The sequence below is a fragment of the Mangifera indica genome, chromosome 5 (assembly GCF_011075055.1).
Source record: "Mangifera indica cultivar Alphonso chromosome 5, CATAS_Mindica_2.1, whole genome shotgun sequence".
NCBI lineage: Eukaryota > Viridiplantae > Streptophyta > Magnoliopsida > Sapindales > Anacardiaceae > Mangifera > Mangifera indica.
In genome coordinates this window covers 9,760,021-9,785,116 of record NC_058141.1, presented here as the reverse complement: position 1 = coordinate 9,785,116, position 25,096 = coordinate 9,760,021, and the positions used below count along the sequence as shown (strand labels likewise).

The following is a 25,096-nucleotide window of genomic DNA, read 5'->3' as shown; positions in this document are numbered from 1 at the left end:
TTTAATTTTTTTATATTACCACTACCCTTTCATTTTGCCCTTGTTACCATCATCACAATTCATGTTTTGACCTCATCCACTTCATCTTGTCTGGGGAATTTAGTGAATTGTTAGTTGGTAACTCTGCGAGTAATCAAACATCCACTCGAACATTTTATCAATATAACTTTGCCTTAATTGGCTCAGTGTTCGTTTGGATTTGCTTCTATTTTTTAAGTATAAAGCTAGAGAACCCTTTTTCTATCTTTGAGTTAAGTTAGCAAGTCCATCCTTTTAAAATTGAATAAAAGGATAAAATCAACCACATCAAATAAAATAAACTTCGAGTTTAATGATTGGTCTCATAATTATTAAACTAAATAAGTTAAGGGTTTAATATAAAAAAATCTCTTTTATTTATCAAAATACCCCTTAGAGGTGTATTAATACTCTTCTGTCTCTTTGGACTAGGTGAATATGAAGTCATTTAGGCTTTTAGTTTTATCCTAGCTTTTCCTCCACGCCACGAGTCAGCTTCCTTCACAAGACATTTTGGCATTGCTTGAATTCAAGAATGGAATCATTAATGACCCCACTGGTCATGTCGAGTCCATCGACTTTAATGGTTGCCCCTCTTCTAGGAATGGATTAATTTGTACTGGTGGAACTGCTGCTGGTGTTGCTTATTTAACTCTCTGCAAATCAAGCGATGCTTGTGACACTCTCCATGTCAAACAACTCCAAAACAGGCGACTTAAAAAGGTTCAACTTTTCTTGATGTCTCTAATAATATATTCTCTCCTTGGATTGGTATAATAGACAGCTCACTTTCCATGTCAACTTCCCGGGCTTAGTTCCAAAATCAGTTTCAAGGCTGGTGTATCTGAACCTATCGTCTAACACATTTACCAAGACAATCCCAAATAGGGCTGGACTCAAACCGACTCGGATTGGTTCAGTAAATTTTTTTTAAAATTTTTTATACAAAACGACATCGTTTTAATCTATATATATATACAAAACGATATCGTTTTGATATGAAAAATGAGCCGAATCGAACCATAAATGAGCCAAACTCGAGCCGAGCTCAGCTCGGTTCGAATCCAGCCCCCCCCAAAAGCCTTCGACATTAAAAATTCTAACGTCCCAACAGTGGCCACAGAGAGAGAAAAAATCACACTTCAGGGATTGATGTAAATTTTATAACTGATTTGAAAAAATAATGTTTAAAAAATGAAAAATTATCATTTCATCTTCGGCCATGAATACCTCCACAAGTTGACCATCTCATCCGCAACACAAACTCTCAGCAGAGCTAGGGCAAAAAAGGTGCTTATTCCAGGTACATGAAAATGGATGAATTAGCCATGATATACAACCTCTACAACATTTGCAAAAACAGATGTTTAATACATCCAAAGCAATTGGAAATATAAGATGATTCTCCCTAGATTGTTATAAGACAATCAGTTGGATTCCATTTCACCTGATCATCAAATTCCCGTCCTCTAAGCAAAATAGTAATGGAGAGATAAGTAGACCCATAAAAATAGATAACTGATCATGTCCAGACCACAATTTAGTTATACAAAGTATAAAAACTTACATATCATGGCATAAAATCTTTTCAAGCATGATGTAATGCGAAACTGAGTCTAACTTCCATAAATAAATAGGCTGTAAACAAAACTAAGCCAGTTCCAAAAGACAGCTGATTTTATATTTACTTACAGCCATCACCACCTGTCTCAAGATCCAACCAAAAGGTTCCACTGGATCTGCTGCAAAGATAGAAAGCAATTTGGGTACTACTAGCTTCCAGATTTCTTCTTCCTAAAGTAAAGCATTCTGGACAAGAGATGCCCCATAGAAAACAGTACTATGATAAGCCAGTGTTATTTATTCTTTGGTCACAAGGCAGTATGTGAACACTGTCCAGAAAGTCACTCTTCTACAACATTCACAAGTTCATATTCAATCAGTGAGAGGTTGTTATCTTCCTTCACTGTGAAACTTGCAGGTTCAGTAACTTCAACCCGACCCCACTTGTCCACAGCAAGCCTCATCGACCCTTTAAACATGTCAATTTTTGCATTGCGCAGAACAACGGTACTACCCTCAGTCATCAGGTCCACTACATGCAATGACCAACATAATAAGATTCAACAGAAATTAAGGAATCTGCAACAAATACCATAAGTTTGACACCAACTTTAACAACACAATGAAAGAAAGATGCATAAAATATTAACTGCATCTAGTATCAAGTTTGCAAATCATCAATAGAAACCAGACAACTTCAGATGTTTCAACCATTTGCATGGTCCAAAATGCATTTAGCTTTCAATCACTGTTAGACAAAAAGCATGGTATGACTCAAGGAAAGTTCAAAACACAAGTCATTAACTCTATTGTTCATATTAACAATTCTTATAACACCACATTAAATTCACCAACCTCGTACAACTATTAGATTATGTAATCATCCTTTTCCACGGCTGTACTAGCATATCATTATTCCTTCTCCCATTCCTAATTTTAGTAACTGGGTGCACTTTCAAGAAGATTATAAAGTTCTCACATAACCAATGGATATGACTAAAGTTGATTTTTGTCATTACATAATATCCTATTTGCACTAATAAGTAGCTAATCAATTTCAAAGTTCCAGGGGAATCTTATTATCAATGCATAAACAATTGATGAAACAACATAAATAGCAATTACAAAATAATACACAGAACTACTTACTAAAACAAATATAGCAACAATTGATTGTAACGCAGAAAACTTGTCCGCCATCATATCAATACTAGTCAAATGGATGAAATTAGATGTGACATGACCTATTCACATAGCATGAGTTTGCATATCAAATGTGATCTCAAATGCTGAAGTTCAGCTAGTCTAAAAGCCTCAAAATAAGAACTGAACTAGAATTATTCCACTGATCTATAAACACACACACAAGAATATGAGATACATACCTTGATCATTTCTAGCAGTAAAGATAATCATTCCAGTCTCATCTCCAACCAAGCATTCAGCAATTCTCATCTGACGTACTTGAGGACCATTGGCACGACCCTTCTGCAATACCATCTTGGTACTCACAACCTTGACGGTGAGAGTGTGCCCACTAGTGCCTGGGCGAAGCTGCTCAACCTTGGTGAAAACTGGTTTCCTCAATCCTGATTTTGATTCCGCCATTTTTAATGAAGTTATGAAGCCTGTGACATAAAAAAATATTCTGTAACTTAAAAACAAACTCAATAAGATGAACCAACAAAAGTAGATAGAGTATTGTCTAAATCGAATTTTCCAGAAAATAAGCTTTTGCTCAAAGGATTATCTGAAAAGCTTCAACTCTAGGTTAATTTAAACCCATACCCATGAGAAAGTTCTCCCCTTGTTCCCTTTGAGGAACTAGGTCTCAAATGTAACATCAAATTATAATTCCAAGTCCTGAAAAGCAAATAATACACCTCAAAGGGACCTAAACGGATACATGAAACACCCTAGCTTAAAATAATCCTAGAGGGGGGTAGATAGGATTCATAAAAATTTAAAACACAAATAACAATAATTATAAGCACAAAATAAGAGAGACAGGGAAAGAGAATGCTTAAAATTTATAGTGGTTTGGAGTTTTTTAACCCAAACCTCCTATGTCTACTTTTTCAAGCGATCAACTTGAAGTACCACTAGACGTAAAAACTCTTTACACTAGTTGACCAAGATTATACTCAAAATCAACAGTTGAATCGGGATTTCGCCTACAATTGATTGAATACTAGAGAATATGTGTTTACTTCTCTCGACAAGGCTGATTACAACAAATTTTAGAATAATGAAGCTCTCAAAAATATGAATTAAGTGCTTAGAGGAGTACAAAGAAGGTTGTTTTGTGAAAGCAAAGAGTATAGCTTGATTCAATATCTTCGCTAACATTTTCCACCTTAAATTGACTTATTTATATAGGCTTCAGGGGTTGAAAATGCATAAATACTCAATGACATCTGAAAATGACGACTTTTTTTTAAATAGTCAGATGCACAGGCATTCAAATTAGGTGCACAATCGTTTCTGACTATAAAATCCACTTTCCAGACAAAGTCAACCTTGATCAGCGTCCTTTCCGATCGACTATCATTTGCACCATTTGCATGCACGATTGTTCATTCTGCTATATGAAGAATATGTGAAAATTCCAGAACATGTCACACTTTGTATGCATGGGAGCATGGGAGAAATTTTCCTTCATGCATGCAAGACACCAAATGTTCTGAAATTTTCACATATTATTCATATAATAGAATGAATGATTGTGCATGACATATGCACAAATGTGCATCAAAATGGCACAGATGAAATGTCGATCGTTGGGGGTGTTGAATGAGATTAACTTCGTTTAAAAAGTGGATTTTATGATCATGGACCACTATGCACCCAATTTAAGCACTCGTGCATCTAGCTATTTTAAGAGAAAAAATTCATATGTTAAAGAATACTTCAATTTATCGAACGGCTATTTTAGCTTTTCCAACCCCTAAAACCTATATAAAGAAGTCAATTTGAGCAGGAAAATGTTAGAAAAAATAATCACGTTATATTCTTTGCTCTCATAAAAAGTCTTCTTCATAATCTCTCCAGGCACTTAATTCATATTCTTGAGAGGTTTATTGATTTAAAAAATATTGTAATCATCTTGTAGAGGCATTAAAAACACATTCTCTTGTATTCAATCATTTGTGTGCGAAATCTAAAATTAACTATTGTTTTTTTGCGCATCCAAATCAACTAGTGTAAAGAGTTTTCATTTATAGTAAAACTTCAAAATTGGTTGCTTGAAAAAGTAGTCGTATAAGGCTTGAGTCAAAAAGATCCAAACCACTACAAGTCTTAAGAATTTTATTTTCCTATTTGCTCTTATATTTGTGCTTATAGTCATTGTTATTTGCATTTATAATTTGTGCTTTAATTTTTTATAAATCCTATTCACCCCTGTAGGATTATTTAAAAGCCATTACAGTGTTTCAATACACTTTCTCCCATTCACTCAACAGGCGCAGAACTTAAGAAAATTTGGAAAATTTCAGAAAATAGGGAAAGTGTAAACCCAAAATCCTTTCAATAAATATGTCAAAATTTCCTCTAAAATAATAAATAAACTCTTTCTTTGGGGGCTTGGTTCTTGTGGAAACCAAAATCCTATATGACTTTGCAGCCTTTTTCAATTTCTTTATTTTCATAAATTTACAATCTCTTTTCAACAGCAGAAATTCCATGAGGACGAGGGTCATCTTAAAGTAATTTTATCAAAGAAACCATGGATAAAAACATATATTCATGGATCGAACAAAAGGACCGTGTAAATCTCGTTATTATTTTAAGTCAACTCATACATTGTCGATCACCATCTATTACTTTCAAAATAGATTAAAAAATCTCTAAATGTCTCTCATATATGTTGTATTATAACCACCAAATTAACAGATCAGAAAAAGAAATTATACAAAAACACTATCACAGATCAAATATAAAAACTTTTAACAAAAATAATAAACAAATAGCACAAAACAATAATAAAATAAAAGGTCTAAGAACGAGATGGAAAAATTAAGGTTTGAAAATACCTTTCTTTGCAGAGAAGAGAAACTGAGAAAGTCTGGAAATTGAATGTTGAATCTTTAGAGAGTGAGTGAGTGAGATCTGATCGAATGAGAAACCTAGCCATCACGCGTCAGGGTAGGCTGTAGGTGGAAAGAGTTTGTATCAAACAAACACCGTCGATTTTGAATTTGTTAAATTAATCTTCACTGTACACGTGGGTATTGCCTGAAAATTACTTCAGGACTAGATAAGTTTGCATTGTAGTCGAACACGCGCGCTTCTTCTTAGAAAGCCACTTGAATTGAAGTGATTAAACGGTGGCGTTTACTGTGCCAGTCCCAGTAGTTGAGACTTAATGTGTTTTTTAAAGCCGGACGGGCCGTTGGATCAGTTCTATCTGAACCAGTTGATTCATTGGCCAACCCAGTTTGGACACCGCTAGCGTTGTCATTATTACCTAAAATAAAATTATTTTAAAATTATGATTTTATTTAGTTTGATATATAAATTGATTTAATTTCGATTAATAAATTTTGAAAAGCTGTCTAGAGTTTAGGGGAAATTAATCAAAATAGGCACAAAATTTTCTATTTAAACCTTTTTTGCTAAATTTTGAGTGAATTTTTTTTTAAACAAATTTAATTTTTCTTTCAATAATATATTTTATCTTATTACTTCATATTCGGAATAGTTTACTGGACAATCTTGTTTTTCTCTTGTATTATTATATTAAGTATATAGATTAATTTTATATTAATTTTTACATAATTATTGATATTTACGGATCGAAAATAGATTAATTTTTAATATAAAAGTTGATATTTATAAATCGTAATGAAATGATGAACATAATTACATAGAATACGTCTGAATGCGAAAAGGTGTGTGTGAGTGTTAAAGGGTGCACACGAGTGTGAAAGAGTGTTAGCATGTGTGAAAAGGTACCCATGAGTGTGAAAGAGAGATGTAAAAAGGTGCACACAGATGCGAAAGGATATGATGCAAATATATATATATATATATTTATATTCTTCGCATCCTTTTCATATATACTCGTATTCGCACATATCTGTTCGCACCCTTTCACATCCGTGTGCATTCTTTCACAACCTCTCACACCCATGCGCACCTTTTTACATTCGCTCGCACCCGCACGCATACACACCCTTTCAAATTGATATACACTTTGTGTAGTTATATTTATCATTTTGTTATGATTTGTAAATATTTTGATTTATAAATATCAACAATCACACAAAAATTAATTTAAAATTAATTTGTATACTCAATATGATGATACAAGAGAAAACGAATATTGTCCAATAAAAACTATTCTAAATATGAAGTAATAAGATAAAAGGTATTATTAAAACAAAACTTAAATTTACTTAAAAAAGTAAAATCACTCAAAGTCTGTCAAAAAAAATTTAGGTGGAAATTTTCATATTTATTTTAATTAATTTCCCTTAAAGTGGTTTTTATATTAAATTGCGAACTGTATTTTTTTAAAATATATATAGGGTATTGTCTCATTTAGATCATTGGACTTAGAATTTAACTTATTTAATGTGATTGATTTAGCTTTGATGAGATGATCCGATTTGAATGAGATTTCTTATTAAAAAAAATTGTATAAAATTGTTGAAAGAACCAAAAAAAAACCCTCGAGCTATAAATAATGCTTCATCCCCAAATTTTTTTAAATAATTTTTTGTACTACTAAATCATAGAGATATTAATTAAAATATGCAAAAAAAAATTATACGTAAATCTTTTTGGATAAACTTTTATTGAATTTACTTTTTTAAACAAACTTAATATTTATACTAATAATATCTTTAATTACCATTCTTTAATTGTGTTTTTACTTTGATAATGTTTTTTTTTGTTTTTTTTTTTCACAGCATATTTTAGTATCATCATATATTTTGTAAGTTCGATAATTTATGAATTAAAATATTCATAAATTTATTTTAAAATAAGTGGATTTTTATTTAATTATTGATATATCTAAATTTAAATGAAAAATAGAAACATATTCTAATAAAGTACAAATGCAAGTGTGAATATGAATGAGTGTTAGTGTGAGTGCCAATGTCAGTGAGTGCACTCACTTGCACATAGGTTGATGATGTCTCCATTGTTATTTTCAGATTCTTCAATGAAACACAGAGTTTTAATTTAGTCCTTAATCATACAAACATGGTAATTAATTATTTGTATTGAAGGAAAGAGAGGGAAATGAAAATTTTAAGTTTCTACTAATCAAGTGTCACTAAAGCTGCAGTTATGGATTAGAAGACTGTTTCATATAATGCTTAAAAGTTCTTGTAACTAGCAAATACAGCTATTAAGAATTTAATTGAATTGACATTCACAGGTCAATTATGTAATTAAAATAATATTTACTAGTCACTCGCACTCGTACTGACATTCGTATCTATTTTTATTTTTTTATTCTGATCTGAACATATTAACAATCAAATTAAAAATTAACCTATTTGAGAATAAATTTATTCATAAATTACCAAACTTAGAATAAATATAATGATACTAGTGTATACTATCGAAGAAAACGCTATTGAAAAAAAACACTACTGAAAAAAGATAATTACTAAAGAGTAAGAGTATTATTAGAATAAATATTAAGTTTGTTTACAAAATAAATTAATTAAAAGTTCATCTAAAAAAGATTTAGGTGCAATTTTTTTTTCCTATTTTAGTTAATATCCCCTTATTTATATTATTTTCAATTAAAATTATAAAATCTTTTACTAATACAAGTATGGATAATGACATATAATCATATATTTAAGGGGTGAAATTTAATGTTTAAAAATTATAGGGTTAATGTATTTTAGGAGGAATTTTGGAAAGTTGAAAAAAGTTTGAATTTTTAAAATTTCAATTTGTCCTTGATAGTTTCAACAAAATGATATTTATACCCCAAAAAACTAAACATAACACCCATAAATTGATATAATTGCTATATTATGTAAGAGATTATTTGAAATAAAAGTTATGAAAATCATATAATGTATTGCACATTATGTATATTTTAAACCGTATTAAAATCGTAATTTTTTAATTTGATTTAGTTTAATTTGAAATTCTTCTAAACTATATTTTTTTTAGTTTAATTTTAAAAAATTCTTAAATCACATAAAAGTGAATTATACACACTTGTAAATTAGGTTGAATTAGACTATCATTGTATGATCACATTGACTTGTGGTCAAACCAAACCATTAGGTCATAATAGTTAAAACATTGCAGTGATGTATAATTAAAATGTTATAATTTTATAATTGTTGGAATTGGAATCCAATACCATGCAAATGAACATAGACTCAAACCAACATTGTACAAATGAATATAGATATTATGTCCATAAAATTAAATTCAATTTTAATTAAATGTATTTTAAAATTTATGATGAATAATTAAATGGATAATATTTTGAATATTATTTAAATAGTTCATGATGCAACCACGATATCATAAAAACTCAAACCAATTATTTTCACCAAATCAATGCCCAATCTAAAATTTAGAACATTGATATATGGAAAAGATGGAGATTGCATTTTGGAATTAGACAAACATGCTATGCACCCATATTTGGTAGAGATGACAATTTCAGTTTGACTTTTGGGGGCTCTAACCCTCTTCGACTCTATTAAAGAGGGGATTTCTCAATAGAAATGAGGAAGAGAATGGGGATATGGATGTAGATGAAAAAAACTTCACAATCGAGGATAGAGATACATATCTCCGCTTTTTGCCCCACCTCTTCCCTGCACCACCCTGGTCTCCATCTCTTTGTATTAATAAATTTACCTAAAATACTAATATATATTTACAGTTTTAGATTATTTATGTTACCTAAATCTATTTAGGTTTTGTTGTGTATATTAAAATGATTAATTTGTTATATTTGTGACATTTAAAATAATGAGTTAGTTTTAATTTTACTTTTTTTTATTTAATATATTTATATTATGTTTAAGGGTATAAAGAGGAGATTTTTTCTTGTGGGTATAGAGAGGAGATTTTTTCTCGTGGGGATGAGGAGAAGATGAGAGAAGGGGATTTTTTTTTGCAAGAAGGGAATTTTTTTTTGCAAGAAGTGGATAAGGAATCATTTTCATCCCATAATGGAGACGAATCGAGGACGAGGATTAATATAATTTACAGTGATAGGGATTGAGATTCTCTTCCCATATCTCCCCGTTGCCAACCCTAATATTTGGGACAATTACTCTATGGCTTATGTTTTAAAATATGTTGTTTACCCCCTCAAAATAAAAAAATAGCTAAATTCAATTAATTAAAATAATTTTTATTATTTACATATCAGCATAGCCCCCATTTGAATTTTTCCTACTTTTGAAAGTCCCAGACTCACAAAAATGACACTAAAGAGATGATTATTCAGTATATAATGAATTATATGAAATATAGATAGCAAAAAGAGTGGGACTTGACTAATTGAACCATTCCCACAAATCCTTTCAACATGTCAAATTTGTGTCTTATAATCATAGGATCATATTTCATCTTTATCTTTAGTTATAATAAGAGGACAATCACTTATTACTATTTCAAGAATACATGATTATACTCTTTCACATTAACAGAAGTAAATCAGTTGTCTAGAATCAATGTAATAAGGTTATGTTCCATCCAATTATATAATCACATCATAATGCCTTTGCCTTTCTTATAAATGGGGGATTGTAAAAGGCTTAAAAATGACAATTTTCATATTCAGTACTGTTAACCTACCAAATTCTCGTAAAGATACCAATAACATTACAATAAACGTAAATTCAATAAAATTATATATACCCATTTTTGATACATAAGTTATGTGCATAGATAAGATGTTATTATGTGATTAGATGTTTCTTTATCATATGATGACATATGTTTTAAAATCACTTAATTAAATGATGATATATCACTATGTATATAAATTGTGTATAAAAAATAAATACACATAATACTACTTACGTAAATTTTTAGTTATAGAGTGAACCACTTTAAAAGCCACATTTTCATAATTTTTTGTACTGAATTGTACATCATGATTCAGTGTCTGTTTTGTTGGTGTAATTATTGGCATTAACAATTTGGGGATGGTCCCCAAAGAACTCATTTTTTCAAACAAAAAACATCCTTTTTCCACCAACTTTAGGCAAGACACTTTTTTTATCGACTTATGAATGAAAGATCAAAAGAGCCCTAAGTGATCAAGTTATTAAAAAAAAAAGTTTCAATAAAAGTGTCACTATCTCAAGACCATTCGATCTTATCATCGAAAACCAACTAATTTTGATAGTAGTGTATTTAACTATTTCTATTCCCAAACATGCCATTGGTTCGATTGCATTTGTGTGTGTTTGATAAGTTATGTTGGCTTCACAATTTACTTCATAGTCTCTTTAGTTTAAAAAAAAAAAAAAATGGAGATTCGGAAGATCATTCATCCTTTCCAAAGTAATTTCTTTTTAATTAAACTATGTGTATCTAAGGAAGAAGGGTTGGATGAACATAACAAATATGTTGAAGTGGCTGGATAAGCATAACAGGTAATGTGTTCAAACTGGAAGATTGGTAGGATAATAAAGTAGATAAGATATTTGAATACGGCTGTAGTTAAAAAAGGGAAGATAACTCAATTTGAAGGGGCTACTGGACTTATAAATAAGAGGGAGAAGTTGGCAGTAATTATCAAGGAAAAATACAAGGAATTAAGGGGCTTTTTGAGGGCTTCGCCTAAGGGGGAAACTGGCATTATTGTGTCAGAATCCAATGTGTTATGTTGGATATTTATTTTAGAACAATTGGTAGAGCTTGAGTTGTATTAGCTGAGTTTCAATCAATTAAAGCAATTTCTATTGAGTTAAATTTGTGTTACATTGAGAAGTAGTACCATTGTTTAGGTATCCATCAAATTTGGTATCAGAACAGTGAGATCCGGACAATAATTAGTAAAGGACAGAAAGGATGGAGAATGCAGTTGATGTGAAAAATATTTTCGAGGTAGTGAAGGAAAAGTTGGAAGCCATGGAATCCTGTTTGGATAATATGTCTAATAGAATTAAGGCTTTGAAAGGATGTCTGAAGGAATGAAAGGAAATTATGAAAAGGAAGGTGATCAAAATTAACCATAATTTGTTCAATCACTTTACTGACATAGTTTTGTGTTGAAAGAGTCGAAGAAGGATGAAACCAAGGAAGAAGTAGAAGAAAAGGAAGCCTGTATTCATGAAACACAACCCAAACAAGAGATTGAACCCAAACTAAGGAAGGCCGAGTCTTCGTCTCTAGACAAAAATGATTCGTCTATGTTACAAACGAAGATGGTTTGTCTTCGTCGAAGAGTCTTTGTCAACATCAGGTGAGTTGTCTTCGTCGACGACAACATCAAGGAGAACGACTAGAAGGAGGGTGTGCTGGAGAGGATGAGACCATGCCTGGAGATCGCCGACGACGTTGTCTTCATCATCAGAAAAATTATATCTAAAAATTTAAAAACTTTAAAGAGAAATGTAGTTTTTGAAATTTTGGGTTGAAAAAAAAATATTAGTTTTTAGGGTTTATGAGGAAAAAATTATATATCTAACGATTTCAATTAATTTTAATTATTTATAGATAAGTAAATATGATTTTTAAAGTTAACGGAGAGAAATATGGAAAATCAGTATACTTTGGCCTTTAAACAATCCAAATCCAACGAACCCCGTATAACAACAACCCAAGATCAAGACCCGACCCAAACCCAATTGGTCCATATCAACTCAAATGTCTTATACCCAGACCCAAGTACACAAATCCAACCCAATTTATTTAAATAAAATTCAGCTCAACCTTCAGGTCTAAGCCCACTTACGTATACCCCTTCTATGCACGCCAGACTCTCAATTAAGCACACTTACCCCACCCATGTATCAATTTGACAACATTGATGAACTGAAGGTGGACGTGCGTGGAAACCTTCACAACCATTTTCCCGCTTTCACCTTTCGGACAAGGTGAATCTTCTGGAGGGAATATTAATAGGCCACCTATTATCAAGGTGTATCAAAGAAAGAACGGTTGGATAAGCATAACAGACATGGTGAATTGGCTAGATAAGCATAATAGATAATGTATTCAAATTGGAAGATTGGCAGAATAATAAAGTAGATAAGATATTTGAATAAAATATATAAAATATTTGAATAAGACTACCTAAAAGGATGAGGATAACTCAATTTAAAGGGGCTGCTAACTTTATAAATAAGAATAAATAAGAAGGAGAAGTTGACAGGAATGTCATTATTGTGCCAGAATTCATTGTGCAATGTTTGATATTTATTTTAAAATAATTTTAATTGAGATTGAGTTGTATTAGTCAAGTTTCAATCAATAAAAACAGTTTCTATAGAGCTGAATCTGTGTTACATTGAGAAGTAGTACAGTTGCCTAGGTATTTATCAAATTCGAATGATGATGTACCACCGTATGATTAATTAATTTTAAATTAATTGATTTTAAATTAAAGATAATATAACATCTAATGCATTATCATTAATACCCACTTTGGTATTCATTTTTTTCATATCTAAAATGACGTATGTAGATTGGTTAATATGATGAAACTAAATATGTTATCATCCTGAGGTCATTCATTTTAGAAATGTACAATTTCAGGACAGGACACCATTTGAAAATCCCGCTCATAGAGAACATGAAGATTAATAACATGAAAATTTTCCAACAAAAAGAACATCGAAATCACAAAAGATTGCTAAATAAACCAGAATGCGTCATTTGTAGTTGCAATGCTCAAGCACAGTTCAGAGTTTGACAAACACACATTGGCATGCTTGGTTGTTACATTGTAATCTATAACGTTAAAACACACCGAGCTGCAAATTACACGCAAACAAAAAAACCCTTAAAAGATGAATGAGAAGCTTACAAGATAAGACTAATTTCCATAAAATAACAAAAGCACCAAATAGGGTAAATTGGACGCAAAAATAGTTCAAGACACTGTCACAAAGGTAATCCAGACCCAACATCTTTCCCAAGGAACTAACAGTAAATCTTCCGACTACTTCTTGAGAGGATTCATCCGGTCCCTGAGATAGTAAAGTTTGGCCCTCCTCACTTTCTTCTTGTCCAACACTTTTATCTCCTTTATGTTGGGCGAGTATCTGTCATCCAACACCAACTTAGTTGGTCTGAGGGCATTATTCCAATATAATATCAAGGACAACTCCACACAACCTACATTGAAAACTAGCCCAACTCCACAGATGCACAAAAATTTATTCCAATATAATATCAAGGACAATTCAATGCTATCAATTTATTTTGGTGTCTTAACCAGTAGCTACATTTAAGTTAAATACCAATTTGAGGCTCATTTTGCTATCAGTTTTAGCCTCACATACAATTCGGCATCAGCGACAAGTAATGGAGAAAAAATTTCTTTTCTAGTAAATACTACAAATATATACTCTTACAGCTTTTTTCAAAGCCTGGGAAGCTGTAGTAGCATTGATCTCTTTTGCATTGAGTTTGATTTCCAATTTGGTAAATATACAAAGCTAACTCTCTCCTGTTGATTAAATCAAGGGGTCTAAGTGCATCTTAATTAAGAGCAATGATACAAATACAAACACTTCTATCATATCATTCTTCCTGTGTAATTGTTATATTCACATATTAGAAGATCTGACAAACACTTCTATCACATTATTTTTCATAATAATCATTAGCTTGGTATTTAATTTGAATCTTGCATTAATTATTACATCTAGTTCATATGCATAGTATATATGTAGTACCACTGCTTAATTAATTGGTGGTACTGACATACTTGGGTTAGCATGTATTTGTTATATTCACATATTATAAGATCTGTGATTCCAACCCATAAGTTATGAATTTGTGGAATATGAGTTCCATCAAAGTGTATGAGACAACAATTTCAATAAAGTGAAATGATACCATACATGCCCATGGGCATTCAAATAGAAATTGCGACAAAGAAAAAAATCTAGACATCATAGATATTCAAAACTTGGTTTATTCAGAGGTGAGTTAAATCAAGCCCATGTGCAACTTTAATCACATGCCCTTACAGAATCACTGATTACCAGAACAACACATAAAATTTGTCTGCCAAAAAATTACAGCACACATTTTCAACAGAATGTCAGTAATGTGAAAGACATTCCTATGCTTAGATGCTTACATTTCAGGAACATAGATGCTAACTTGTTCCTTAAAATCTATCATGACCAAACAAATTAAAAAAACACAACCATTTCATAATCAGTTCTTGACAAATAAATGTACACTTAATAATTAGGAATATATAAAATCATACTAAGAAAGAATCATGGCATTCATGTGATTATACTATAAATGGTTTCCAAGCCATTCACAAATGAGAGAAGACACTTCTCTTCCAGTTCAGAGCAGAAAATCCAAGATAAGACAATACAAAGGCAAAGGGATAGCAATTTTTTTATGACAAGGAAAATTCAATTTTACTTACAGCATGAAGAGATTTTCAACTCCAACCCCAGCTACCAGCCTCCTTAATCTAAATGTAGTATTTAGACCAGCATTACGCCTGGCTATAACAATACCCTTCACAATTGAAACACGTCTTTTATTCTCAGGGACTTCCTGTTCACAAGAAGAATCATAACATAACAATTTAACATGAATCCTTAAATAAAACTCCCACCTCCTCTCACTGTTCAGATTCAATAAGATGCATTTCAGCAATGAAATATTGGTACCACTTTAAGTTGCACAATGTAACCAGGCCTAATATCTGGTATCTCTCTCTGTCCCTTCACTTCCTCCACAGCTTCCTTATCTAGAATCTGCAAAGTATAACATCAAACAATAGTTAATAAAGAAAGACAGATGTAATCTTATATAGATCAGCCATTGCAGTGAAAAGATATGTGCCTGCATTATGTGCCTAGCAGTTTTATCAAGCCTCTTGAATTTAATGCGGGGAGCTACATTAGGGACAGCAGCAGAAGAATATTGTGAAGCTGATGCAACAGAATTTCCAACCGTCGAAATGCACCTACTAGCAAAAGGTTGAAACATACCCGCACTTGTACTTCTACCATAATAGTTGACTGATGTCGATGACTCAGTTTGAGAGCCAAAATTTACCTGCTAAAGAACGTTAACAAGTATCATACAGACTCTTTTATATCCATAATTAACATATACCTTAATTCAACAAGGTCCAATTCCATTCCAAAATACACAAAAACACAACGAAATGTACATATCCTCAACAAACATTCTTTAACAAAACAAAGTTCCCCAAACAATACACACTTAGGTTGTTATAGAAGGCTCATTTGAAAACACCATTTGTGGATTATTTTACAAATCTAAGCTATTCTTCTGACACTTAATTCTGAAAAGAAATATAAATTTCTCTTTCAACCAACATTACAATTAAATGAAAATAAAGCAAAAAAAAAAAAAAAAAAGCTCAGAAATGTAACCTGCGATGGAGAAGGGAGCCCTTGCGGTAATCGCTCAAGTAGATGACCTGTAGATTTCGAAGAAAGAAATCTTGTTATAAGTGAAGAAGTGTTCGCAGTACAGTAATGCCTTTGAACCAACTGAATACTTCCACGAAAAGACAGCATTTTGAGATGCTGAGGAAACTACAGGATTAATTTGATCGTGATAATAGCTCTGCTCTGGGTGAAGATGGTCTTTTCCCCTGTAAAACAATTACAAAACCCTCGACCTCGACTCCAAATTGGGGTTTAACTTGAAGATTAAATTTTGGAGGACAAAAACAGTCCACCATACGTTGAGATTTCATGGGCTTTGCGTACTACAGGCCGGCCCATGGGCCATCGATCTTCAATTTATCAAATCGATCCCGCTTCCACTCAATTTCTCAGAGATTTTCCCTCGCTTTCCCTGAAACGGAAGAAGGAAAAACGTTGTCAACCTCAAAGGGGCGTCATTATCTTACCTTCCTCTGAGAGTTAAAGCAAATTCACAAGCTGCTCCTGCATACACTGTGGCCACAAAGGTGGGTAGTGTACGCAGAGAAGTGAAAGTTGTGTGTAGGGAGAATAAGCAGGATTTGATGTATTGGAATTTGATGAGAAAGTTTCAGTGCCTGAAGAGAAGGAATATCAGGTGCTGATCAAGGTTTTTGCCGCTTATTTTAATCCAATTGATGCTAAGCGAAGACAGGGAAAATCCAACACTACCGATTCTCGTCTTCTGGTATGTTAATATTTCTTTTGCTGTATGCTTTATTGAAGTAATTAGCCGCAGGCATAGCATATATAGAGCTTGAGATTTCGGTCTTTTTCTTTTATTTTGTTGTAATTGAATAGAGAGTGGATTGTTGTTCGTTATCATTATTATTACTAATTGTTATCTCCTGGATTTGTTGGAATTGTTAAGTATTAACTTAGGAACAATGTGAGACACTGTATTATTACAGATGTTTCAGCATTTTGATATCTGATTCGGTTTTTTATTTTATAGTTTAGCTATAAACTAAACTGTTCTTCTTTAACTTGGTTTGTTCATTGACTGTTCCAAGCTTTCTGGTGTGGTGGTAAAGGTTGGCAGTCCAGTGAAGGAATTTAAGGAGGGAGATGAGGTATATGGCACCATAAATGAGACAGCTTTGGAACGGCCTAAAAAGTTTGGCTCCTTTGCCGAGTACACCATAGTTGTAAAAAGTTACTGGAATTGTAACAAAAAAATTTGGATTTTGTTCAGGCTGCTCTCCTTCCCCTTGCTTTTGAGACAGCCTATGAGGTCTAGAAAGAACTGAGTTCTCTGCTGGTAAATCTATTCTTGTTTTGAATGGCTCTGGTGGTGTTAGAAGCTTGGTGATTCAGGCAAACTAGTTCATAAGAATATTTATTGGCTTATGCTATGCGAAGGTAGTTGAAATAATCAAGAAAAAAATTCCTGATCAACTGACAAATAGCTCATTTGCATCTAATAAATATGAGAGATTACGTTAAAGATGCCTTTTCATTTCTGTTACTACAATACCCTGATGGTCTTATTTCAATTTGCATGTACTCTAAATACAGGATTGTACAGTCTCTCTCATTTTTATCTGTGATAGTGTCACCATATTATTCTTTCACGGATAAGTTCATCAATAATTCAATGTTGTTTATGCTGCTACATAGTAATTTCTCATATAGGTTTGGGTTCACTTTGTTAAGTTCATGTATCAACCTCCCCTATCAATGGTCGTTACCAGAAGTTTTGATTCTTTTCAAGTTTTACCTGTTGCTGGCTTCCCTCACTCATTTTAGATTCTTTTTCTGGTAATTGTTATTGAAAACCAAAGACAAGAAGTTAGAGTTTGAAGGCATAGCCATTGTGATGCCCGAGTCTTGCATGTAAACCTTCAAGATGGCTGTAGCTCTCTGTGATGTTGCACATCCAACTGTACCATGATATTTAATAAAAATATATGGACATATTGTATGTGTAAATAGTGATGAGACCTTTAGGACTCTGGACATGTAAATGAAATCGATGTTGCTTAATTTGAATGAGTGGTGAAGCATTATTAGTCATCAAAGCTTTTGAATGCAATATGGAAATATATATGCTATATTTTGTATACAGTATTCAAAGTATATATTCTGTGTTCAAAAGTTGCAGCAACTTCAGGTACCAGAAACTCAAAGCCATTGAAGAGTTCGGGTACTAGAGAAAATGTTGAAGATTTACCCAGAAAATTTGAGGTGATCTATGACGCTATGTTAAGATTTTTCACTAATTGCTTTTGTTGGTGGGCATAGCGTTATTTCCTTTGGCAAGATATCCTCAACAAAGTACTAGATCAGTTTGTGAGTTTGTCTCCAATTTCCACTGGCTCTCTGTTAGCTAGTTTGGTGATGAGACTGTAAACAAGATAACAAATATGAGAAGGAAGCTTAGGTACTCTAAGAACGAAAAGAAAAGAAAAAAAAGGGAAATTCATGCAGAAGTAATAACTCACTCTTAGAGGAAAAATTTTGGTCTCATACCAGATTTAAAATATTTGAAAATCAATTAAAGTAAATAGGGTTGAACTAATTAGAGTGTTCCTTCCGGTCCCTACTGTTTTTTCTTTCCTTTTAAGATTTCCTTGTTGCAATCAGTTGATTAAATACGTTCCTTCTATTTTAAAAAAATGACATGGCAATGTGATCAAGCAGTAAAGGTAGTGAAAGAAGGGTGTGGCCCTAAGTGGTGCTATCACGCCTCCTGGTTTCAGATTTGTGGTCACTGGAGCTGTTCTGAAAAAACTTAAATCCATATCTAGAGAAAGGAAGGGTAAAGCCTGTATCCATTAATGAGGACACCAATGCATGAGATACATGTGGCTCATTATTGTTCTTCTGTCTTTACTGTGGGCAATAGTGAATATTTTCCTGTTACCTTTTGTATAAGACAGCTACTTAGCTCCTCCAAGCACAAGAGGAGCTGTATTCTTTCCATCTATGGAATTAAAATTAGGGAAATTGAAATTTTTATCTTTTTTTTTTTAATCATGTATACATATATAATACCCATCTTAAAGCCTAACAAAAATACTATAACAGTATTCCATTTTTTTAAAATACCTCTGTTGATATAACTCCTACATGTAGAAAGATAAAAATTTTTTCTCCAGTCTTCCAATGAGAAAAGAATCTCTGCAGTATGGGAAAAACACTTCTTCAATAGAGAACCCATGTGATTGAACAATAAAACCCATAAGAAAACTATTATAAAGGATTCAAATTGGACACAAGGGAGGAGAGATGAAAATTGGTAGATTTATTTAGAGAATTAACATTTGTTGTAAAGATTTCACAATAAAATTATCCACATTCAAGTTAGTCTTGATTCAAGCTCATATGTTATGTGTTTTTTTTTTATGAATAATTAAAAATCAAATAATGTATGGTAGATTCATGTTCATGACTTCATGTGAAATTTAATTTTGTTGTGATTTTATGTTGTTTTCATTGTTTAAAGTTGTTTAATGTTATATTGATGGTAAAAAAATATAAAAATTATGGTTTAAAAAATTTTCAGATGAAGAATGGGTTGGCGACACCAACCTGGATTGGCGACACCAACCTGGATTGGCGTCGCCAACCTAGGGCTTGGTTTCATCAACACTGGGACTGATAATTTTTGTACTTTCTTCCATTCCACTCAATTTCATGTTGTTTAATATTGTTAATTCATGCAATTTTTATTGTTTAAAGTTGTTATAATGTTTAATATTGTACTGATGGTTATAAAATATAAAAATTTATTTCTGAAAAATTTCCAAAATAGGTTGGCATCGCCAACCCACTGCATTGTTTTTTCTCCTTTCATTCCACTCAATTTCATGTTGTTTAATGTTGTTATTTCATGTTATTTTAATTATTTAATGTTGTATGTATTGATGGTTATAAAATACAAAAATTTAAGTCTAAAAAATTTTCGAAAGTTAATGTTCGTTTTTAAAAGTTACTGTTCATTGATGGTTACTGTCCATAGTATATAAACTTTGCCTAGACATTGATGTTTTTATGTTTTTAGGGTTATTCCTAGTCAAAATGGAAAAAACTGTATTTAGGATTCGCTACGGAGGCTAGTGGATTGAAGGTGATGACAATGTGATAAGATATATTGGTGGGAATAAGAGAGAGATGTGTATTGACACAAGTGTTGATTTTAAAGGATTCATTGTGAGAATAAGCTATCGTCTAAGACTCAATCGAAGTCAATCAAATATGCGCGTATTTACCCCAGGTGATGTTGGTCCAATAGAGATCGTAAACGATGATAATGTGGAGTTTTTGATGGTTGTAGTAAGAAGTTTACAAGGATACCATAAACTTTACGTTACCGAGAGTCCAATTGGTGGAAGAGACAATCAACAAGCCGAATATATTCATGAGGAAGAAAGGGAAACTTTATGAGTGGGCACATCTGTAAAGTTTCTAAGAGTTTAGTAGAAATTATGGTGTTGATGATGATAATGACGACAATATGAATGAAGATTACGAAATAGAAGATAATGAGGATGATGATGAATTTTCAAGGTTTGATGAGGACATGTATAGTATTTCGAGTCAAGACATTAGCAGAAGTCACAGTGATGCTTGTAATAAGGCGGCTGAATGTAGCAGGAGACATCATAACTTTATGAATATTGGAACATATCTAAGTCACATCCATAATCCAAATCCATTTCAATGGGTTCTTGAGCCTCCCGTTGATGTTGAAAATATAGATATTAGTAATCGAGTAACACAAAGGGCCAACTATTTGCAAGTGATGAGTTTTTATAATTCGAAGGCAAAATTAAAAGTATTATTTCAAACATATGTCATAGAGACAGGAATTCAATGGAAGGTTGGTCACTCTGATAATACACAGTATGAGCTTATATGCATACACCCACAATGTAAATGGCTGGCACGAGCAACAAGAGAGCAAGATAAAGACTATTGGGTCTTACGACGTATGGATGAGACACACACTTATCTGCGAGATCAAATATTACTGCACCATAGACAAATTGGTGCAGAATCGTTGGGGAATATACTTAAGTCAATGTTTGTAGTTGATCGCATTTATAGACCGAAAGAAATTATTTCAGACATAACAGATAGGTACAAAATTGACATATCCTACATGCAAGCACAACGTGTCAAAATATATGCATTATGAGGATCACCGAAAGAGTCTTTCAGTTTATTATGTGAGTACTGTCATAATTTAGAGATTAAAAACCCAGAAACTATGACACGTATTGATATCGACTCAAAAAATAGGTTCAAATTTTTCTTCATGTGTATAGGTTGTTCAATAAGAGGGGTTCAACAATTTTGTCTCCCAATGATATGCATTAATGCTTCACACTTAAAGGGAAAGTATCTTGGGTCTCTTTTCATTGTTGTTGCGAAAGATGACAATAATCAAATTTAGTTTCTCGCATTCGGTATTGGGCACAAGAAGGGAATAGATACATAGACGCCTATTTTGATATACCTTCGCATGTGCATTGGTGATTTGCTGGATTTAGCCATTATTTTTTATTGCCATCATTCAATAATTACATTAGTCGTGAATGTAATGCCTTATCCCCGTCATGGGTTTTGTAATTACCGTATAAAGGGTAACATGCGTTCGCAGTTCAAAAAAACTAAACACGTTGAAGGATTATTTTGGAAAGTTGCTAAGACATATTGGCTAAGGGATTTTGAAGCTGCTATAAGTAGAATTACTTGAGTAAATTCTGCTGCAGCAGCCTATTTGACCGATATTGGATATGAAAGATGGGAGTGTGCCCACTTCGGAGGATGACGGTACAATATTATGACGACCAATATTGCTGAGTTTTTTAATATCTTAACATGGACTGCTCGTGTTTTGCCTATCACCATATTAGTTGAGTTTCTTCGAAGCACAATGCAATATTGATTTTTCGATAGACAAAACATGACTAGTATGTATGACAAAAATTTTAATGATGTTTTTTTTTCATTACATTTATTAATTGTTTTTTATAGGTGAGAGATCTCACCCGTTAACACCATGTGCTGAGGACAAACTTACTCGATATGTGTTCAAATATGTCAATGTAGTTGTTAAACCGATCAATTTCCAACAATATGAAGTTCATGATTCACGACAATAGGTGTTCATCGTGAATTTTCTATATCAAACGTGTAATTGTGAGAAATTCTAACTTTCCCAGATTCTATGTGCACATGCTACAACTATTGCAAGATATAATAACCTGTCAAACTGTGTCGGCTGGGTCAGTACATATTACTCTATTGAATATTTACGTAGGATGTATGGAGAAGATATTAATTTATTGAGGGATCAATCGATTTGGGCACCATCAAATATGTCTATGATTTATCCTCCAATGATGGAATAATGACGGTCCGATCGTTCTTTTAACCATGCAAGAAGACCTTCACAAGGAGAATAAGTTAGACAACAAAATTGCAGACGATGTCATCAACCTGGCCATACTCGTTTGAATTGTCCAAGTCTAGCTTCAATGCCCGTGGTTGGCTCATCCTGCACATCAAGTAGCGGACGAGGCTGAGGTCGTCGAACTCATAGTGCAACTCATATGGCTGAATAGGTAATCATAGTTAATTTGATGATCACGTCTGATATTATAATTTTAATTGTGCATATATTGCATGTTTAATTTTTCATAATTTATCTATTGGGTTTTTCAATAGATTTTAATGTATTAATTTTTTATGTTCAGGATCTTACGTATGCACGATGACGATAGATCAAATCAACTTAATGAAATTATCATGACATTTATTTGTTGACATTCATTTTATGTATATATTTGATTTTTTATTATATCACATTATGTATTTTGTATTAACATGTTTTATTAATTTTTTTCATTTCATGAATAAGCAGAGAGAAATCATTCAAAAGGAATTATGATTAATAAATGCAAATACATCACTGAAACAATAATAAAATGCCTCATTGAAGCAATAACAAAATGAAATCCAATTCATGTGCCACGCCTTCATCGAAATCTTCGAAACTTGCATTTTCACTAGACAGTTGAATTTAATAAGTACGACAAATTAAGTAAGGTTCGATAACATATAAACAAACTATAAACCCTAAATACTTACTGAGGGTCTTCTCATAGAATATGGTAGTGGCGACACACATTCTTAGTCTCTTAGAATGTTTCGAGGTGAAATTGAATGGACGATCTCGTGCAAGATATTCCATAAACATAAATGAAAAAATGTCATAGTCTTTGCTTGCTACATCTTGTTTTGGGACGTCACAAATACACTTGTATTGTAACTTTGGTGGAGTATTTGATGGTTGAATTCCCTTTGATGCATAATAATTACTCGCCTTCATTATGTGTGTCAGTATCCTATATGACATCATCAACTTCTTCATCCTCTCTAAGCTAGTGGTATATTAGGCAGAGTCGTATACATACAACTTCTAATCATTGATATCTAATACGCCACACACCCAATGTTGGTTGTTGATGTTCTGTGGAATGAATACCTACCAACTAATAAAGAGAAATAAGTATAGTTACCAATAACTGTATACCGTAAACGACTTACAGTTGTAAACGACCTTATCAACACTGCTCCACAGCTGAAAGAATTCAACATATTGTAGACGTGAGATTTCATTAATTTAATCTAGAAAAAATGACGACTACTCCATATTTGCACCCAACCGTTTGAACTCATTGTAGCACTGTAGAAGAAGTGCTATAAAATGGGTCGAAACAATCGTCTAGTTACCATCTGGAAAAGATTTGTGAAGTATTCCCATAAAAGTTTCAATGTGTTATGTATACAAATAAGTAAGTCCATAAGTTGACAGTGATACCCAATATGAGCGACACCAACCCCTTTAAGCAAATTTTAAACAATAATGGGTAACCTCTAAATTTGTGCTGCCAACCCCCTTCCCAAAATAACCTTCCCAGCCAAAATCAGTTTCCTGACATTTTTTTCATTTTTAAAATTGTAATAATTGGCTAATTAACAATATTGTTAAAATTGTAATATTTAACAATATTTTGATTTACTTAATTGAATTCCGATAGAATTAAATTGAATTGATTTACGCGGAATTCAAATTGAATTAATTTTGGTACGATACAATACATTTATGCTTCTGTTTTATAAGCAAACCTCACATGTTGTTCTGCCATTATTTTGCCTCTACAAATCCAACAAGTTTCGTCCGTCGATTGCTCACTGAATTTTTTTCGTACAAATCTATGCTAACTTTAAATCTCTCTTTTATGATATGTTTAAAATAGATGTGCTAAAGATGAATATATATGTTTATGCTAAAGATGAAATTTTAATTCACATGAATACTATTGCACAAATCATTGCATTATCTCTCCTTTGTAAGTCAAGTTATTCCCTATAAGTTTTTGAAAATTTTAAAATTATTGCTTACAAGCTCGCGTGAATATCCAATTCATTTTTGTTTTGATTATTGAGATATATATATTGATGTATTCTTTGCATATTCAACACCAAGTATTTCAGTGCATGCTCTTCATGAGTGGTTTCTTGGATTATCTTTTCATGACGCCAATCAAAATTTCGACAGATAAAATCAACTGAGTTTACAATTTTTGTACATTTAATCTAAAAAATTTAAAATCAACAATTTTAAATTCACTTGATCTTATCTAACACATATATATAAATCTTGTTTTAAATATTGATACTAAATATCTATACATGTTCTCTCTCTATAATGCATTAAAAGCAAGTAATACTGCAAACTTTGTTTTGGTTTCTCAATATTAAAGGTAAAGGTAATTTAGACATCCTATCATATAAAGTAATAAAAATGTTTAAAGTGTTAAAAATATGATATAAATGTATATGTGGGCCAAATGAGGGTAAAAATTTCAATTTCCCTTAAAATT

At 32.2% G+C, this 25,096-nt stretch overlaps 2 protein-coding genes across 8 annotated transcripts; both read right to left on the bottom strand.

Moving 5' to 3' along the window:
- Positions 1 to 1,503: 1,503 nt before the first annotated feature.
- Positions 1,504 to 5,767, bottom strand: LOC123215807 (uncharacterized protein At4g28440). The gene is made up of 3 exons (XM_044636052.1): positions 5,616 to 5,767; positions 2,967 to 3,209; positions 1,504 to 2,113 (listed from the first exon to the last, which is right to left on the bottom strand). Exons 2-3 carry the CDS (start codon positions 3,187 to 3,189, stop codon positions 1,923 to 1,925), a joined length of 414 nt encoding a protein of 137 aa, XP_044491987.1. The 5' UTR covers positions 3,190 to 3,209; positions 5,616 to 5,767; the 3' UTR covers positions 1,504 to 1,922.
- Positions 5,768 to 12,325: 6,558 nt separating this feature from the next.
- Positions 12,326 to 16,414, bottom strand: LOC123215481 (50S ribosomal protein L19-2, chloroplastic-like). 7 transcript variants are annotated; one of them, XM_044635599.1, is made up of 6 exons: positions 16,140 to 16,414; positions 15,729 to 15,798; positions 15,580 to 15,632; positions 15,405 to 15,491; positions 15,155 to 15,288; positions 13,933 to 14,209 (listed from the first exon to the last, which is right to left on the bottom strand). In XM_044635599.1, the coding sequence occupies exons 1-6, from the start codon at positions 16,284 to 16,286 to the stop codon at positions 14,095 to 14,097; spliced, it is 606 nt and encodes a 201-aa protein (XP_044491534.1). In that variant the 5' UTR covers positions 16,287 to 16,414; the 3' UTR covers positions 13,933 to 14,094. The 7 variants fall into 7 exon arrangements, with proteins under 7 accessions (XP_044491532.1, XP_044491531.1, XP_044491533.1 ...); XM_044635600.1 differs by having other exon boundaries at positions 15,729 to 15,795; XM_044635597.1 differs by lacking the exon at positions 13,933 to 14,209 and adding an exon at positions 12,326 to 12,665 and having other exon boundaries at positions 15,580 to 15,798.
- Positions 16,415 to 25,096: the final 8,682 nt, after the last annotated feature.